This window comes from Dermacentor albipictus, chromosome 10 (genome assembly GCF_038994185.2).
Source record: "Dermacentor albipictus isolate Rhodes 1998 colony chromosome 10, USDA_Dalb.pri_finalv2, whole genome shotgun sequence".
Lineage (NCBI taxonomy): Eukaryota > Metazoa > Arthropoda > Arachnida > Ixodida > Ixodidae > Dermacentor > Dermacentor albipictus.
The window spans coordinates 70,351,724-70,368,494 of record NC_091830.1 but is presented as its reverse complement, the minus strand read 5'-3'; the positions used below and the strand labels follow the sequence as shown (position 1 = coordinate 70,368,494).

Here is a 16,771-nt window from a genome sequence, read left to right as displayed (position 1 = left end):
GCAGAAAAGAAAATTCGAATCTTTAAGACCAATCTGCTGCTATAAATGCCACAAACTGGGGCATATAGCTGTGAACTGCGGGAAGTCATGAGTAGTTGTCTCCTACGTGGATGAAAGGGACTAGAATATGGAACTTTTAAGCCCATATCTTCATGACCTGGGATTTAATGGCAAACCATGCCGGGTGCTAAGAGACAGTTCCGCCAACACGGACATTGTCCATCCCTATTACGTGACGGTAGATGATTTCACCTGAAAACTAACCTGGATCAAACAAGTTGTAGAAGAACAGAGCGTTTGTCTGCGCATGGCCAAAGTCAAAATCAGTGGACCATTCGGGGAGCTAGTGACCGAGGTTGCAGTTTTAAAATTTTTATCACTGCAGTACCCTTACATTTTTTCGAATCATTCGAATCGGTTACTGCGTGAAAAAGAGCTTAAACTGGGAGAGCGCACACTACAGGCATTGACCCGAGGCGAAGCTCGTTAAATCGCGTCGCTTCCGGCCGAAAACGCACAAGCTGCTCCAGCGGAAACAACAAAAGAGATAACTTCAATACCTGAATCGGAGCTAGGCCTGAGGGACAAAAGAACCGTTGGGAAATGCCTGCCAGCTGACCAGCTCAATGACAGCGTATCACTAGAGTGCCAAAGTTCACGCCTGCAGGAAGAGCAAGCTGACGCAGTCGCAAGCGAGACAGGGGCATTACTATCCCCTACCTCAAAGAACTTTGATCAGCTCTTACGTGTGGACAGAGAGTCACTGGCAGTGGAGCTAAAGTATGATGACAGCTTAGCTAAATTACACAGCACAGCTAAAGAAGCCATTGCTAGGCGCAACGTGACAATACAAAAGAGAGAAGAATCATTGTACCGGCACTACAGAGATCGAAAGGGTAGGATTATAGATTAGTTAGTCGTACCTACTAAGTACAGGGAGGACCATTTGAGTCTCTGTCATGGAAATGGATGGTCCGGCCACAAATCAAATCAAAGGAAAGATTGCTTATGAAATACTACTCGCCTGGTGGTTTCAAAGACGCACAAAACTTTGTAAGATAATGCGACGCCTGCCAGCGCTCGGGTAAACCAGGAGAGACATGGAAAGCTCCACCAAAGGTAGTGCCCTTAATGACAGAACCTTCCAGACGACTTGCAATAGACACGGTAGGGCCTCCAACAAAACCAAAATCGGATTACAGGTACTTATTTACCATGTTGTGTGTGGCTACAAGGTTTCCAGAAGCAATCTCTCTGAAAGCGCTCAGCTCCACCGAAGTAGTAGGCGCGCTTGTGACAGTATTTGCACGAGTTGGGTTTCCAGCCGAAATTCAGGCGGATCAAGGGTAAGTATTCACCAGCGCACTGATTTTCAAATTCTTGCGAAAGTGCGGGGGAAAGTTGATGCACAGTTCCGTCTGTCACCCTCAGTCAAACAGTGTAGAGAGTTGGCATTCGGTGCTTAAGCGAGTTTTGCGTGCACTCTGTTACGATCACAAGGAGGACTGGGAGAACTGTCAGCCGGCAACTTTGCTTTGCGAATGGTTCCACATGAGGCTACAGGATTCTCGCCAGCAGAACTAGTGTATGGGAGGACACTCCGTTCTCCACTAAGAATGTTAAGAGAGATTTGGTCCGTTCTCAACAGAGAATGTTAAGAGAGATGTGGGAGGGAAAAGGTGAGAGTCCAACAGTTGTTGAATATGTGCTAAACCTGCTGGAACGGCTAAGCGCAACCCAATACCAAGTCGAAAAGAACATGGGAGTAGCTCAATAGAATGCCAAATTTTATTACGACAAGAATGCGAGGGTTCGTACGTTTAACCCCGGAGACCACGTAAACCCTTCAACCCTTCAAGAAAGAACAAGCTTGAAGTTCACAGGGACGGGCCCGTTAAAGTGTCGCACAAACTTTCAGACACAACAATGCTCTGAAAATGCGCGGTCGCAGGAAGGAGGTGAGGATATATCACTGCAATTTGATGAAGCCGTATATAGAGCAGAGCGGAGTCGTTAACTTTACAATCAAAGAGCAGGATCGCACTAGTACCAAGTTTAAGGAGTTTAAGGCGACCTCCAATTCTGAAATCGGCCTAGAACAAGTAGTAAAACATTCGATAAGCTCACACGCTCTTGGACCCGAGCAGCTAAATGAGATAAAAGGGGGGTTACGAGACTATATCGTCGGATTGAGCGATTGGCCGGGTAGAACCGAACGAATCACGCATGCAATAGAGCTGAAGTCAACCGAACCCGTAAGATCAAAGCCTTACAGAGTGTCTCCACGACAGAGAGAAATTATGGAGGCAGAGATACAGCGCATGCTAGAGTTGGGAGTGATTGAGGCGTCTGAGAGTGACTACACGTCACCGCTAATACTTGCAGAAACCCCTCACAAGGACCCTCGTCCGTGTGTTGACTACAGGAAGTTAAATGCCACCACTAGGGATCGGCTGTACCGCATACCCAACATTAAGGAACGAATTGAAAGAGTTAGCGCTGCTAAACACATTTCATCTATAGATCTCGTGCCGGGGTACTGGCAAGTTCCCTTTTCAGAAAGTGCCAGCCACTATGCCACATTCATCTCACCTGTAGGCACTTTTCACCCTCTCGCACTCATCTTCGGGCTGAAGAACGCGCCGTTTAGGTTCTATAAGTTAATGGATATTGTCCTAGAGGACTTGAAGGAGTTCGCCTTGCCATATCTTGACGATGTAGCAATTTTTTCGGAAGGCTGGCAACAACACGTATCGCACCTCAAACAGGTGTTATCACGGTTGAGGAAAGCCTGCTTAACGATGAAAGCGAAGAAGTGTAGAAAAGTGTAGATTTGATTGTTCACAGGTTACTTATCTGGGCCATGTTGTCGGCCAGGGCACGAGACGGCCGGACGAGCTGAAAACAGCTACGATTGAAGATTCTTCTCGGCCGCACACGAAAATAGACCTTCGTTCATTTTTGGGACTTGTGGGGTACTATCAACGGTACATTCTGAATTACTCGCGAATGGCAAGTCAAATAACGGACGCCCTTCGAAAGGGAGCACGGAGTAGTGTACGCTGGGATAAGGACAAAGATAACGCTTTCCAAAGTGTGAAAACGCTATTGGTTTCTCGTCCTGTGGTTCACGCGCCAGACTACAAAAAGGAATTCATAGTTCGATGCGACGCAAGCGACAGAGGTATGGGCAATAAAACTTGGTGCTGGGCTAGTTGGTGAGGCATTCTTTAAAACTGAAGGTAGCGCTAAAAAGGAACGGACACACGAAGAAAAGACGACACGACGACGAAGAAACGCTACTGACAACTGGTTTATTTTTCGCAAGAATTCTATATTTAAAAGAATCACAACACATGCGCACAACCGTACTACACCAGCCTTCTTTATCGCCATATCAAAAACAATGTCATGCACGCGAAGCACGCATGCACAAGCGCGCATGCACAAGCAGCCTTTTCTGCAGCGCAATGGCATTTGTATAGGGTCCTGTGTTGCACCTATCTTGTGCGACATCTTTTTAGCCCATGTTGATCGCCTTTTGGAACAAGATTTTATTGGAGGCCCGGTTTTAAAAGTTTTTAGGTATGTCGATGATTTTTTGATCTTTTTAAAAGATCGTAATGACATTTCTTTTGAAGAGTCTGTACAACAGGTCTTAATTACCTTTAATGACCATGGTAAAGGCCTGGCTTTTACCCATGAACTTCCGCAAAATAGCGAGATACGTTTTTTAGACCTCAGGCTGAGGATAACTAAGGGACACACCTGTTGGGCGTATTTCCCACGTGCAAAGAAAGAACTTTTGCCCTATGATTCATCCCACTCAAAGACCGTGAAAAGAGCAATTGCATCGCTCTGCATGGAATCGGCGCTTCAAAAGTCGTGCCCGCACGAAATGCCTTTTAGTTTTGACTATCAGGTTCGCAGGCTATTGGCCGCAGGTTTCCCTTGCTCGGTCCTCGTAGCTGTCGCTGATACCCTCCTCAAGAAATTTCGGCCCCGACGAATGAAGGCTGCACCTGAACGCGTGAAGACCAAACCTGAGGTAATGCCTTACATTCATAAGGTTTCACACAACCTCAAAAAGGTGGCCAGCAGGCACAACGTGCCGCTTGTTTTTTCTGCGCCAAACAAGTTGGCGAGGCTGTGGCCCCGCATCTGCGGTGAAGGTCAGCGCGGTTGCAAAAAGCAGCATGAAGATGTGCCCTAGGAGTGGTATACCTTATTCCCCTGTCCTGCGGCAAGTGCTATATCGGGCAGACGCCCGGGGCGTTGCCTCAATGACCGCTTAAGGGAACACTCTCAAAGCCTAACAAAACAAGACAAACTTGCGAATTTAGTTTCGCATGTGATAGTTTGCGAGTGCGTGCCACGGTTTAAAGAAGCAAAGGTTCTGGGCAGAAGTGCAAGTGCAAAAGCTAGAGTTTTGCTGGAAGCTTTCCACATACAATAAAAGGCGGGTCTGTGCATCAGCGATGCTTCAATTAATTTGTACTCGGCTGAGCAAACACTTCTGGGGAAATTTGAAAAACCATAACGGTATGGCTTTTCTTCAATTGGTCATGTGTTCACTTCTTGCTGCTCGGGAGTTTTATCATCTCGCTTCGCGTGCATGACATTGTTTTTGATATGGCGATAAAGAAGGCTGGTGTAGTACGGTTGTGCGCATGTGTTGTGATTCTTTTAAATATAGAATTCTTGCGAAAAATAAACCAGGGCCCGCTTGCACAAAACTCTTTAGTCCCGTCTTATTCTGATCTTCAGGCTCATTCGAATCTTATTGGAGGCTTAATCTTCCCTAGCCGATAAGTCGCTTGCACGAAAGGGACTAGACGGAAACAAGACACCAAATTAAGACTGAAATGAGACCGGAATCTAGCCTGCCTTCGAGCTGGCTTATCCAAAACTTATTCAGTATTTTCCAACATGGCTGCCCTGCGGTTGGCCCGCCTCGAGATGCTCGCCGAGCACTGGCTGTGCCGCGAACGCGTGTTTCGCGACAGGACAAATCCGTTGGACGCCTTCAGCGAGGAGGAGCTGCAGCGGCGCGTACGCTTCGGGCGGGACGGCATAGTATTTCTTGCCGAGTTTCTTCGCTCCGAGATCGAGCACCCGACGTGTCGGAGTGGTGCTTTGAGTGCCGAGCTGCAGGTGATGTTGGCACTGAAATTTTTTGCCTCCGGATGCTTCTTGATTACTGCCGGAGATGTGATCGGCGCCCACGAATCGACCGCAAGCCGCACGGTACGCCGGGTTGCCTCATCAGGTAAGCCTCTCTCCAACCATTTATTTTCTACTGCCTGTTTTAGTAGACAGCTTTAGTACTGCGTCATAACGATAAATACGCCGCACGCAAGTGCTTTGCGGAACGTAGGAGCGCGTGTCGCGTTAGGAATTTAGTGCTGCGAAATGCCTACGTGCGTAGAGGGCGAGCGTTAGACGCCGGGCGCGTCGGAGCGCGTTGGCCGCGTCCGGCATGCAGTACGTCGAATCATCGGTGGAACTATAGGCTCTGTTGATCTCGCTAATGTGATGTAACGTGTGGCCGCGTTCCCGCTTCGTCGAACTTTAAATTTGAACAAGCTGCGCTGCCAGAACATCAGCTGACGATGTCTCGAATGTTTGCACCTACTCGACTGCAACGAAGCTAACTGATTACACGTACCGCGAAGGTGTCGCTCTCCGTGAATAACGTTTCCAGCCTCAAGTGAGCAGTTCGTCATTTTGTTCTTTCAAGCCGACGTCGTGCGTAGCTGTGTGATGGTCAGCACGAGCTTAACACTATATACGTGTGCTTCCCTGAATATGTGCGTGTGTCATTGTGTGCAAGACCGCGCATGACATCGGCGTGAATCTAAAGGTGACCACCCTCGTTTTCTTTCCAGTTGGCCGTCGCCTAGAGAGGTGCGGGGAGTCCAAGGCTGCTTCTACGCTGTCGCTGGCTTTCCGCGCGTCGTGGGTGCAATTGACGGCACGCATGTGCGGATACAGGCTCCTGGAGAGCATGAAGAAGCCTACGTCAACCGCCACTTTTATCACTCCATAAACGTTGAACTTACTAAATAAAGCAGTGGTTTTCTCGCTTATGATATGGACCAAATCTATTTTTTCGTCTTCGCTCCAGTGATGGCTCTTGAGTCGCTTGGCGGGCGGTTGCGAAGACATGCTTGAAAACACGCGCGTACCGTCAACGTTTGCAGCTGGTTCGGCTGCTTCTGCAGGGGTGACAAGCGCGGGAGTGCGGCCGGATGTTGACATCGAATCGCGGTCAACTATTGGACAGCGCGAACGCCTGTCGCCGCCGCAACGAACTTCCGGCCCATTCCCCATCTCATTCCCTGTCGACGGCGAAATTTCCCACCTAGGTACTAAAAGTACCTACCGTCTTCAATAAGTCCGGACTATAGTTCAGTCTCGTCGGTTCGTGCAAGCGAAACATGATGGCCGGAAAGTCCAGTCTTATTTTAGATTACAATAAGACAAGATTCGGATTTAAGTCTAGACTTAGAGGCTGGCGTTTGTGCAAGCGGGCCCAGTTGTCAGTAGCGTTTCTTCGTCGTCGTGTCGTCTTTTCTTCGTGTGTCCGTTCCTTTTTAGCGCTACCTTCAGTTTTAAAGAGGTATGGGCGTGGTATTTATTCAGGTCAGCGACGATAACGAAGAGCATACTATCCTCTGTGCCAGCCGTAAACTAACTGCAAGAGAGGAAGCATACATCGCTTCAGAGAAGGAATGCGCTTGGTTAGTTTGGGCCGCCCAGAAGTTGTCATGTCTTTTGTACGGAGCGAAGTTCATCTTCGAGACCGACCATTGTACTCTGACGTGGCTCAATCAAATTTCACCCAAGAATGGCCGCTTGCTCCGATGGAGTCTCACTCTCCAATAGTACTTCTCCGTTAGATATACGAAGGGAAAGTTGCATAGCAATGCGGATGGTTTGAGCAGGCTAATTTGAATACTGTGTTTAAAGGTCCCGCCTAAATTTTAGGGCTAGAATTGTTAATTTTGTTAAGCGAAGAAGATCCCCTCTCATTTAGCAGTATTCCCCCCATGAGTGCTGAATTTGTCAGAAGAAAATTGCTTCAAAAATTAGCATAGCGAAATGCAGCATTTTTCGTTTCTGCACTTACGTTTTCTTTAAAGCCTAGCGTGTCTAAAGTCAGATCCCAGGTGCTTCATCTCGGCGCAGAGCCGTGTTGTGAGGTTCGTTTTGCAGTTGCCTTTCCTCTTTGGATGTTTTGGGGCGGTGACATCATTACACAAGTGATCGCTGAGAGCCAAGGCATCACCCCCTGGCCACCAGCCGTTCTCTTCCTGCCCAGCGGTTGTCGGCGCTGGACAGTTGAGATTTTCCGGGGCATGGAGGCGCTGTTAAAAACGGCCCGCTGATCTGCACAGTTTTGCCAGCAAGGTGCGACAGTGGCGTCGACTTTTCCTGGAAAGCCAAACGGCGTCACTAAGTCTACTGTGTACAAAAGACAATACTTCGCGTCCGCCACTCTGCGTCGCGGGATGCCCGAGATGGGTTCGACGAACCAGGCTTTGTGACGGAACACGTCACCGCCGACCCGGTCTGCGGTGAGCAAGGGAGTTCCCGAGGGAACATAGTTCAAGGCCTTTTACCACGCACCATTCCTGACGTCAACAACGAGTTCTGTTAAGACCGTCGGACCTCGGTTGGGGACCATGAACCTGTGCGGAGAAGTGTGTGTGTAAGCCCTCGCGCAAAGAGGCGGCTCGTCTACGGTGCCTAGTTAAACGTTTTCTTCACCTTGGGATCGAGGGAGGACCGTGTGTGTATAAACCGCTGCTGCGCGGCTGCTCAGTGCACTTCCTCCCGCAGTCATGCTAGGCTGATGAACTGCACGTCCTCATGTAGATACTGTAAATAAACCCATATTCCTCGTTCTCGATGAGAAGCAGTCCTCTCCTTCAACAACGCCCTCATCGTGGATAAGTTGGAAGGTGGCAGGGGCCAGCTACCTTCTAATTCATGCCCGACTCCAATCTTGACAACTGGTTACGAACGATGGGATTGACCTCCCAGTCCTCACAGGGCATACATCTGTAACCTTGAATGACCAATTCATATAATTATGTATCCTACCATCCACCCAGCACTCCCATGAAAGACGGAAGTTACACAATATGAATCTCATCAATATATCGCATCATCTACCACTAGAGCCACTATCCACCAGTTACTGCCACGGTGTATTCCATCATACCCAACGAGTCTTACATCATGCTCAGAGCATTTTCCATCATCCCCAGCATAAAATTCATGGTGTGCAACGCTGAGATATTCAACAGGATATAATTAGTCCCGTACAAGTCACGTCCAATGTTAAAATACCTTCTTATCAAGATCAAGATCATCCACAGAAAATCCCCCGATACTCGGACCGAAGGTTCGAGGACAAAGCGTGCCGGGCACACAAAGAAAATCAAGGCTGTCTTCTATGCTAGAGAGGGAGTATATATATCCTACATTGGTTACGGGATTGAAATGACAGTAGTCAATAAGAAATCTCCACGTGCCACCTCGCACTGTATGAGTCCAAATGTCTCATGTCGGTGCATGCAGGACAGAATCGTGGCGGTATTTGATTGCGTGGACACTAACGAACGAGATCACAATTCTGGTCTAGCTCGAACATGGGGCATTCGTTTTTTTTCTGGAAGAATAAACATATTTTATACCAGAATTTAAACGAAATTCATGCCGGAATTTCTCACGTAGTTGCGTAAGTATACGTAAGCGTTGGTCCACTTGCTCATCCCCACGCAGCCCGAAGTCAGTATCAGCATTACGAAACCTGATCAGACTAGTATAAACAAGCTGCAGCGACACGATCTGTTGCGAGCGTCGGCTCAAAGTGAATTGATGACGCAAGCAAGCTACTGCAGAGGCCGGCGCCAGGTGCGCATATGAGGTTCCGATAACGAAAAGCCGTTATCGCAGTTTAATGCCCTAAATACCGCGTCGGACCATTATCAACCATGATAAACCGTACTACGGCGACGGAGGCTTATGGTGCAGCCTCGCCTGTGAACGTTCTTTCCACTTAGGCCCAAACAATGAAACGTTCCTTTCTTTCGAGCGCTTCCTAACTTTAAGTGAGGCGTCCTTTCAGCGAAGGAGCGATGGAGGAAGCAAGCGTACTCTGAAAGCTCCCTTTACCCGTCCTCAGTTATCCTGGCGTGCTCTACTATTGCGTTTTTCATAATGATCTTGTTGTTTTGGCTCGTAAAATGCAGTACTTCGTATTTGAATAAAAAAGAACGCAAGTAAAGCTTAGATCCAACATGTTTTACCATGTAGAAATGATGTATCGCTAAAAAAACACAATAACGTCATCTAACATCCACGAGTTTTATAATGAACGCATTTAATAATAGATTTCACAGCAGAGATGTTGAAAACCATGCGATTAAATACGTCATCATTAAATACGAATAAATACGTCAATCCCTTGGAGAATATGTTCTACTTTGTCGGACTTTGCCTTAGGCGGGTATATTTTGCGAGAAATGACAAGAACGTCTTGATTGTCGGAGCCGTATTTTTCGGTAGCATGGGCAGCGAGCTGCTTCTCCGTCTCCAGGTGGCGCACCAATGATTACCCAACAAGGCCGACAGCTTCTGTTTGAACAGCTCCAACCTAATGAGTTCCTCCCCACATGTTTGACACCAAATGTGCACGCTTTTTTCGGGGTATGAATTAAGATTGTCTGGGATTAAAGTCTGGTCCTACTTGTTCGCCTTGCTTACACGTTGGTGCATGCGCAGCCATTCTTCTACGTCAATACCATGGATGCAGGATTATCCACCGAGATCATGCTGATGTGGAAGGGTAACACACTGGGGGTGGCCAAGGATGCAGGCACCGCTATAGGTGATCCAAGAAGGCATGGCCACAAGATGCAGGCGGCCTACGCTGTGCGAAGAAACGAAAAGCGAACACGCTTGAAATCTTACGCTTTTAAAACTATTTACAAGGTGTATTTAGAAACATAGCGAACCTTAGGTTAGACTGAAAAGAGATCATGCAGTTTTTGACTATTTTTGTCCTCCTCGCATTCCTCGTCGTTCTTTTTTCAGCTCCCCTTAGCTCAACATAAAAGTAGCAATATGAAAGCTGGGGTTTGCGAGAGCGGTAATTTTAGTTCGTGTAAGACAGCTCACATACCTGTGCCATTGTTAAAAGAAATGTTCGACATCAAGAAGACACCTTCAGAGCTTATATATCTAACAACAAGTTCAGTTCTTTCAAAACACAAACTTTGCGATTACCCTCGAAATATTACACTAAATTTGCAAATCTTGTTTCTTTAGAGGACAATACTTTATCACAACACCCTCTAGAAGGAACTGCCGTGGAACTGCTATACTCTTGTCCCTTTCTCAGAAGTGAATGAGTGCATTATTCTAGAAAAAGAAGGTAACAAAGAACACGATTGTGCTTTTCAGTGTTGCAGAAGGCTGCTGTCTCAGTAATGATTTCCGAGCCGAATGTATTGCCAAAGCGGGCTGTGTGTTTTTAATATATTTCTCTTACCTCTAAGGTTCACTTCTACAACTTCAGTTTTCTATTTGAGACAGTCAAATATGTCTTTAACGAAGAATACATTTGTGACCGGCATATGCGCAATATCGGAGAACTGGACCATCTTTTGTTCAGGGAAATATCTCACTGGTGGAACAGTACCAGGGCAAGCCGCGTACGGCCTAATGATTCCAGCTTGGCCAGCGCAAAGGACGTTTGGGCTCCGACCACGCCTGCGTCTGAGTGAGTCAGTTGCCCTAATGTACTAACCACCACCCACTGCATACTCTTTATTCGCGCGGCTGAAAGCCAGCCGTAGCGGACTCTTAGAGACGCACGGGATGTTTACCCCTGTGTGCATAGATACCAAAAAAATGGAAGGAAGGGAAATGAGAGCCGGTCAGGGTTCACTAAAAATGCCCTAAAAATCCTGATTTGAAATTTTAAGCTGGTATGCCTTGCTGCTTTAACGCAGAGGCAGCTCATTTGTGATGTTACGCAGATTGCGGCTGCCTCCTTGGCGTCACAGTGGAACATGACTTGTTTCGGGGACCGTCACTGTCGGGGATGTTAGGAAACAGCCAAGAATTCATGGAGATGAAGACACTGTCCATGTTACAATTTGTATATAGCAGTTCTCTTAATGCAACATCACGCAAAGGAACGCCCTACTGTCATTGCGTCGTAGCCGCGACCACATTGCGCCAGGAGAAGGCGCGCAGCCTTCCGATACCAAGAATTGGCGCTCAGCAACTACATACGAGCAGAAGGAGTTGAGATGAAGAACGGTCTGGTATCGGCTGATAAATTATGGTAAATCATGTAAATAAAGCTATTTCTGTTCGGTTTAAACAGACTTAAGTAGAATCAATCGTATGCATTCTTCAAGTTCCATCATAGCTTAAAGCTTTCATGGGTAGCGAAGCGTTTGCGACATGTATATTTCCAGAAGCATAAGCCCTTTCTTAAAATAGGAAAGGTGCTACTGCATACCACCGCTGAACAAATGGGCTCTGCGAGTGACTGAACCACACACGCTGATAGGCTGAAAAGGCACGTTTCTGCCAACCATTGCGACTTCCAGAACAACTTGCATTGAATTGCGCGTGCTTATAACTCTTGCCCTCGTGATACCAGTGGTCGTAGTGAAGGCCGTTCCCCTGCTGAAACGTCAGTGAAATTCTTTTGTTCCTTCCTTGTGATTCTGTTCTGTAACGTGTTTTACTGCAGGGTTCTGTGATTAAAGGTTGCAAACAGACACACACACATACAAACATCTCTCTCTCTCTCTTTCTATATATATATATATATATATATGGTACCGCATCTATGAATGTCGTAATGCTTTGCGGAACGTTGATTAATGTTTTCATTTCATTACTATAGCACCGATTTCCGCACGGTAGCACCCTGCACTGTTTTACCACAACAGGCCAAAGTACGTTACAAAACCTTTCTCTTGCAGAGTGTTTCATTGTAATCCCTGCCAACTGCTCTAATTACGCAAGCTTATCGGTTCCTAAGGTACTGTTTTGCCACCTCCGATTCTGCTATGTGCGTAGAGTGCTGGTGCTATGCTTGCACGAGAGACAAGAGGAAGATAGGAAGGGGTGAAGCAAAGGCCAGTAGACAAATGTAACAAGCGGTGTCTTCCGTTTGCATAAGAGAATGCTGATTAGGAAGACACTGAGTGGATTCGTTCGGCAACAACATTTAGCAAACGCTGTGCCGTATTTACTTAGGCAATCTTGAGTGGTCCTAATTTCCACGTCACTCGTGCCTAAACATTTTCTTTCCTTCCTCACCTACTTCTTTATCCTTGTGTCCCTTTACCGCGTTGTGACTCAAGAATGGTGGTGAGCCGGAATACGTCAAAGTATTGTTACCATTTCAGACAAGCTGCAGTGAACTTAGCAGTAATAATACAGGTGTGTGAGTTGTAGTGGTAAACAAACATTTCTGAATGAGCAGTATGGCAGCGATTGATGTGTGCATATCATCAGTGAGTCAGTCGCATTTTTGGCTTTGTTCTTTCTCATCATAACACAGTACTTTGAAAAAACTTCCTCCACCGTACTGTGAAATTTGTTATAAAGTCATCCATGATCCATTTTATGAGAGCATAGGCCTAGTCATTTTTCAAAATAAAAGGCTGAACAAAACCTAAAGCGTTTTTCAAGCATGTGGTGAATATAAAGATGCGTTGTCATCACAGACAGTTATGTATCCCGTTTCCCCTGTCTGAGTACGTTGTCCTCAAAAGCTTGATTGCTTTGCGATTTGTTATGACCTGAAGCACCTGGGCAACCCCGACCGAGAAATCGCAAACCGTGCATAGCGCATCCGGTAACCGGCAACGCTGAACCACGCCACGTTCACGTGAATTCCCGGCCTCGGATAGACTTAAGGAGGCTCACTGTGTTGCCTTTGTCAGCCTTGCAGCTGTAGTGTAGTTCAAGACTTCGTCTGATCCTCGAGTCTTATCTTTTAAGGTGAGATTTGTTTATATCACTGCGTGTCGCAGATATATTCTCGTCTGCATACGACATGTCACTGCTTTCACTATGGCCTTGCCTTTGAATTAGTAGTTCTCTTCTACTTTACGTGCCCTCTGTGGGGCTTTATTTGCATAAGTGCGGAAAGTTATTATAACCTAAACACATATATTCGAGAAATTTCATGTTCGAAGTTTCAATTTACAAATTAAAACAGAGCTTTCGAGATTACGATTGTCAAAGTAAATCCATTCGTGAGTTTAAGTAAAAGTTAAAGTCCTGCTGCATGCATTAGCATTAGACAATAATGCTTTATAAGTCAATAAGCTTTTTTTTGTTCACGAAGTGTGAGGAAACCAGAGACAGAACCTGCTTACATGCAATTTATATATTTTTTTAGAAATGCATAAACATGCAGATTAGTGCACTTGAACTTCTGTGCCGCCATACGCTGTGTGTTATAAGCCACCGAAAATGTCCATTTTGTTCATTCTCACAGGACACAGCCAGACTTCTCGCTAAGATGAGGTTCAACTCTGCCATCTTCATGGTTGCAGTCATAGCAGGTAAAGAGGTCATGCCAATTGGCAACACATTCAAGATAAGGAAAAAAGGATATCCCGTGGCGTACTGGAGGCGAATTTCACTACAAAACACGGAGCAGTGGACAAACGGTGATGCGGCCGAGAAGCAATTTCTGGCACAAATTTTACATGCAAACCAACTTACAGCTGCGCTTCCAGAAGCATTCACACAAATCGATACTCTCTCTCGTCCCGCCTTATTGAATGCAAGTCGATCGTATATTGAACTACCGTTTCGCAACGGTTGAATCCATGGATTCGTAAAAAGAGAACGTCGGCGATCTCTGCGATTTGATGTTGATATCTTTTTTTTTTTGTCCTTCGGCTTGCAGCGTTCGTGGGTATGATCACTGCAACAGCAGAAAGATCCGAGGCGCGCAGTGAAGAAGGTACGTATGATATTTAGGTGACGCAAGGGACTGTTGCGCAATATCACTTGGGTAATGGAGTACCAACTTGCCCGGAATGCTGCTCTCAATATTTAGGTTTACATATGGGTTGTAAGGTATTCGTTGTCCATATATTTTTAGGAAGCTGAGATCCAACTGTATCAAGAAGCATTGCCTTCGTCGGCGGCCAAGATTAAACAACGGAACTATGTCTGCCAGATTTCGATTTTCCATCGTTCTCTCTCTAGCTCTCTCTATTATATATATATATATATATATATATATATATATATATATATATATATATATATATATATATATATATATATATATATATGCTTCAAATAACACTCTCAAATTTTTTAGAGGTTGCCTGTCTCAGAGAGGACCATTCCAGTTCAGGAGCTCGTGTACGCGAAGAGGCAGAAATGATTTGCACAAAAATTTAAGTGCATAATCAGTAAGAACAAAATTCATTACTTATGGTTCAAGTAATTACCTGATGCCTCATATTGCAATTTAGAAATTCTAGCCATGGATCAAAGCGGATCGAATTGGAACGAATTCTCAGGATAACACCAGTTTCGCAATAATAATTCTCCAAACTGTGCAAAAGGAATGCATTGGCGTACCAATAACTTTTTTGCTTAAATGCACCGAATGATGTTTCGATGAGAAAGCAACTGGAATGCCAATGTATTTCTCCGCAAACTCTGGTAATTCAGATCCCGAAATTGATGTCATCCTGAGAATTCATTTCCAGTGTACCCTCCTTGAGAACCAACTACGTGGCGCTAGATTTGATAAAATGCAATATGGCCCTTATTGGCCATATGGCAATATGGCCCATGTTGATTTTAAAAACCTAAATATTGATTTTTATTTAGCCGATGATGCATTTCTATTTTTGTCCAATAACGTCCGCCTCTCCGACTTAGTTTAAAAAAAAATTGAAAGGGCTCGCTGAAAACTCGGTGTATCTACAGGGTGTTTCACGGAACATGAACCACAAGTTTGAAAGAAGGGGTTAGCCGCGGCTGCATGAAACCAGCGGCATATGCTTTGCCATCATATGGCACTCTAGAATATCTTACATATTACGGTTAATTAGTTATTTACTAAAATGAATTCTGCAAAATTTTTAAATATTTGCTTTAGGGCCAAGTGTGTTACGCTATGTTCTAGAGGGCATTTCAAGACGACCGATCTAATATTTTCTGGCATTGTACAAGCTTCGAGGTGATTTTCACGGGCGTCTACAGAAAGCCCGTGATATTAGAAACATAGCCATGCGACTGCGCTCTTGTGCTATTGTATGGCAGCGCGCTCAACCATGCGTCCAGCTTATCGATCTTGAGGGACGACGGCGCTTCGTTACCGTGGGCCACCCTCAACGATGATGACGCACTCTTTAAGACCACTCCTACAGGCACGGCTGCTCACTTCGCATGCACGGTCCGCGAGCATGGTTTTTTTCGCACGAAGCGTGATTGGAAGCGTTGCAATACGGTGCATGTGCGTCATCATGTAAGCCTTATTTCATATTTTGCGGTCTTTCCTTAAACGCTGGAAAAGATCATCGGGCAGCATGTAAGTTTCCCGAAAAATTGGATCGGTAGTTTGCGAATGCCTCCTAGTACGTAACGAAGCCCACTTGGCCCTAATGTGTTTACTAAGAAATTTGCATAATTTGTTTAAGTTAAATAATTAAGTAGGCTTTGTACAAGAAATGTCCTGGGGAGCACCACATGACGGCAAATTATAAGTCGTTGGTTTGATGCAGTTTCAGTCAACCACTTTGTTAAAATACTTGGTTCAAGGTACGTGAAGCACGTTGTATATTGGTGACACGCCGCTTTGATTTCGCGGATATGGTGTAGCGATGCTAAGTACGAGACCACGGCATCGAAGCCGTGCCACCGCGCCCGTATTTCGACGAAGGCGAAGTGTAAAAACGCCCGTGCCCCATGCAATGTGGCTATGTTCCAGAACCACGAGTGGTGAGAATTCCAGAGCCCACCAGTACGGCGTTCTAAATATAATAGCATGGTTTTGACATGTAAAATCCTATAACTTAATTTTTATTATATGTAAATACATCGGGCCGAATAACGTGCTTTGCAAGCAAACATAAGTTTTTTCCTTGAGAGGTTTTTTTCTTATCCGATGTTTGACAAGAAGGAAGGAGGGCGCACAAATGGCGTAGGTTTCGGTGGCTCCGCAATGTTGCAGTGAAAGTAGATTGTGGGATGAAGAGGGACCAGTGCCTGCGCCTGCGATTGGCCCTCTTCGCCTTCCTCAGCTTATGGCGGCGATTGAGAAATAGCGGCACCAACCTAACGAAGAACAATAATGCCGCTAAAGCTTATATTCGGTGAGGGAGAGCTGCCAGAGTGATGTTGGATGCATGCCAAACGTGCTCGAGAGCGTTAAACCACAATCCGAACACTTTTATCTCCCGCAAAGAAAGATGCCGTCGCCGGCAGCTCTGATTTGGCGGTGCAGGAGAGTTTGGCGAAGCGCACGCATTTTCCTTATATATATATATATATATATATATATATATATATATATATATATATATGTGTGTGTGTGTGTGTGTGTGTGTGTGTGTGTGTGTGTGTGCAGAATCCTTCTTCTAAGAAAGGAGGTAATGTCTCTTAATAATTCCATTTCGGTCTATTGCATTAGAAAGAAGCTTTTAAATCAGAATTAGCCGCACCAACCAATCCTTCACAGAGAAACAGGCAC

At 45.8% G+C, this 16,771-nt stretch overlaps 2 protein-coding genes across 5 annotated transcripts in view; both read left to right on the top strand.

Annotated features, from left to right (window-relative positions):
* Positions 1–16,771, top strand: part of LOC135899375 (uncharacterized) — a 141,426-nt gene that overhangs the window by 99,653 nt on the left and 25,002 nt on the right. For 2 of the 4 annotated variants that reach the window (XM_070526738.1, XM_070526736.1), the window contains 2 exons: positions 10,688–10,795; positions 13,964–14,020. In XM_070526738.1, coding sequence (XP_070382839.1) covers positions 10,688–10,795; positions 13,964–14,020 — 165 coding nt within the window. Of the gene's footprint in view, positions 1–10,687; positions 10,796–13,546; positions 13,614–13,963; positions 14,021–16,771 lie in introns of all 4 variants that reach the window. The other 2 variants (XM_065428638.2, XM_070526737.1) reach the window with 2 other exon arrangements.
* LOC135899841 (putative nuclease HARBI1) lies at positions 4,930–6,325 on the top strand. The gene is made up of 2 exons (XM_065429223.2): positions 4,930–5,269; positions 5,864–6,325. The coding sequence occupies exons 1-2, from the start codon at positions 4,930–4,932 to the stop codon at positions 6,067–6,069; spliced, it is 546 nt and encodes a 181-aa protein (XP_065285295.1). The 3' UTR covers positions 6,070–6,325.